Here is a 2,562-nt window from a genome sequence, read left to right as displayed (position 1 = left end):
GATGGCAGTGAGTTTGGTTTTGTTTGATACTATCACGTAATAGGAAGAAGAATATGGCATTAAGGTTGGAGGAAGACTTGTTAACAGCCTGTGATAGGCAGATGACATAACCTTACTTGCTGAAACTGAAGGATTTGAGGACCTTATGATGAAGATCAAAGACTGCCACCTCTAGTATGGATTACACCTCAACATAAAGAAAACAAAATAGTCACAAGTGGGCGAGTAAGCAACATTCACGATAAATGGAGAAAATATTGAAGTTGTCAGGGATTTCACTTTAGTTGGATCCACAAATGAGACCCCTGGAAGCAGTAGTCAGGAAATCAAATGGTGTATTGCACTGGGCAAATCTGCTGCAAAAGACCTCTTAGAAATCTTAAAAAGCAAAGATATCACTTTGAGGCCAACGGTGTCTCTGATCCAAGCCTTGGTCTTTTTCAGTCACCTCATATGCATGCAAAAGGTGGACAGTGAATAAGAAAGACCAAAGAAGAATTGATACATTTGAATTATGGTGATGGCTGAGAATGTGCCATGGGCTGCCAGAAGAATGAACAAAATCTGTCTTGGAAGAAGTACAGCCAGAATGTTCCTTAAAAGCAAGGATAGGGAGACTTCATCTCATGTACTTTGGACATGTTATCAGGCACGTTTGGTGAAGCAGAAGGCCAGCCCAAAAGAAGAAGACCCTTAACGAGATGGGCGGACACATTGCTTGCACCAAGGGCTCCAGCGTGGCAGCGGTTGTGTGGCAGGTGCAGGGGCGGGCAGTGTTTTGTTCTGTTGTACAGGGCATCGTTAGGAGTCAGAACCGACTTGACAGCACCTAACAACAATAGCACTATCACATAAAGAAGCTTGGTGGTGCAACAGTTAAGTGCTCCATTGCTAACTGAAAGGTCAGCAGTTCCAACCCACTAGCCACTCCTTGTGAGAAAAGACCTGGCAATCTCCCCTAAAGGTTACAGTTGTACTATTGAGCAGTTGTACTCTGCCCTATAGGGTCACTATGAGTCAGAATTGACTCACATCACACATTATCACATATGTGCAATCATTTGTGTTTCCTTGAGGAGGGAGCTGTGGAAAAGAAAATGAAGTTTCCCAAGGTCACACAGTTCATAGGCAGTTTTCTTGGTCTTCTTATCTGTTGTCCTAACACCAGAGTTTCTTTGAGTTCAGAAGCATTCGCTGAGCTAAGATTTTGATTTTGATTCAGATTTCCCTGAATCAAATTTAGCCAGAAACTAGATGCAGACTGGGTTCAAGTGTTTGAAGGGAAATCTGTTGATCAATCAGTAAGGTGGAAAGTGGCTTTCAAAGAAAAAATTCAAAATGTTCTGAGCTGTGTTGGTGAGCCAATGTAGAAGGGCTCTATATCCTTTTAATCTTTGTGTTGAAATAAACTTGTTCTTTCTAAGAAAATCCAGCAATGTACAGTTGTTAATATATCAGCCATGCTAGAAAGTTGGAGCTTTAAAAAGTATTAAAATGGCAATTATATTATTTTAAAATAAACAGAGGATTAACTTAATGTGTAGCCCAGAAGCACAGTCAAAGAGGACTCAGTGTGCTTTCGGTTTTTTCATCTTCCGTTGTGTCTTGGGGGAGGACGGGGAACTCCTGCTGTTGGGTCGATTCCAACTCCTAGTGGCGCTGGCCGTGTCACGTAGTAGGCTAGAAAAAGCTGCACTTACAAGGGAAACGGGCCATTCAGTGAACATCTCTAAGTCATTAGTAACTTAAGAACTTGCTGTAACTTTTCTTACAAGTAAATGTTTTACTGTTTTCTGATTGCCACAGAAAAGCCCTTTGCTCTCATGGGAGCTTTGATTTTAATGGTCTTTCCCTCATTTTAGATATTGCTTGGATGACCGAAAAGCTTTAGAAAGAGATGGGGGATTTTCTGAACTGCAGTCTCGTCTTATTCGCTATGAAACTCAGACGACCTGCACTAGAGAAGGTTTTCCGGTGCCCACTGTGTTGAGCCCTCTTCCGTCTCCTGCCATTTTGTCAGAGCCTGGAAGTGTTCCTGACGGAGAAGCTTTACAAAGCGAACTCCGAGCTGAAGTCTCCCGACTGAAACGGCGATCAAAGGAGCTGAATTGCCTTTATCCCAAAAGAAGGTGATACATTAAATGCGCAGAAATCGTATCTTGACAGAAAGCAATTTAATCGCTAGGATAACTTCTTTCTCATAGCAGTCTTTGTCTTAGTTAATTGGTGCTGCTATAACTTTAACAGAAGTACCACAAGTAGATGGCTTTAACAAATTGATTTTCTCAGTTCAGAGTCCCAGAAGTCCTAGTTCAGAAGCTAGGAGTCCCAGTTCAGGGTGCTGGCTCTAGGCGAAGGCTTTCTCTGTCGACTCTGGAGGAAGGGTTTCGTTTCTTTTGAGCTTCTGCTCCTGGGCAGTCTTCATGTAGGCTGGCATTTCTCTTCCCTCATCTCTGCTAGCTTGTTTAATCTCTTTCCTATCTCAAAAGAGAGAGACTCAAGATTACACCCTACACTAATCCTGCCTCATTAATACCACAAATTCCCAACTGAGATTATAAC

General features: G+C 42.3%; 1 protein-coding gene across 1 annotated transcript in view; it reads left to right on the top strand.

Moving 5' to 3' along the window:
- Nucleotides 1-2,562, top strand: part of LOC103202070 (MDM2 binding protein) — a gene marked incomplete at its 3' end in the record, with an annotated part of 94,999 nt that overhangs the window by 87,669 nt on the left and 4,768 nt on the right. The window contains exon 18 of the mRNA XM_007946862.1: nucleotides 1,863-2,129. Coding sequence (XP_007945053.1) covers nucleotides 1,863-2,129 — 267 coding nt within the window. The remainder of the gene's footprint in view (nucleotides 1-1,862; nucleotides 2,130-2,562) is intronic.

This window comes from Orycteropus afer, unplaced genomic scaffold (assembly GCF_000298275.1).
Source record: "Orycteropus afer afer isolate SDZICR_OR568_19922 unplaced genomic scaffold, OryAfe1.0 scaffold00173, whole genome shotgun sequence".
Classification (NCBI taxonomy): domain Eukaryota; kingdom Metazoa; phylum Chordata; class Mammalia; order Tubulidentata; family Orycteropodidae; genus Orycteropus; species Orycteropus afer.
This window is presented reverse-complemented; position numbering and strand designations above follow the sequence as displayed.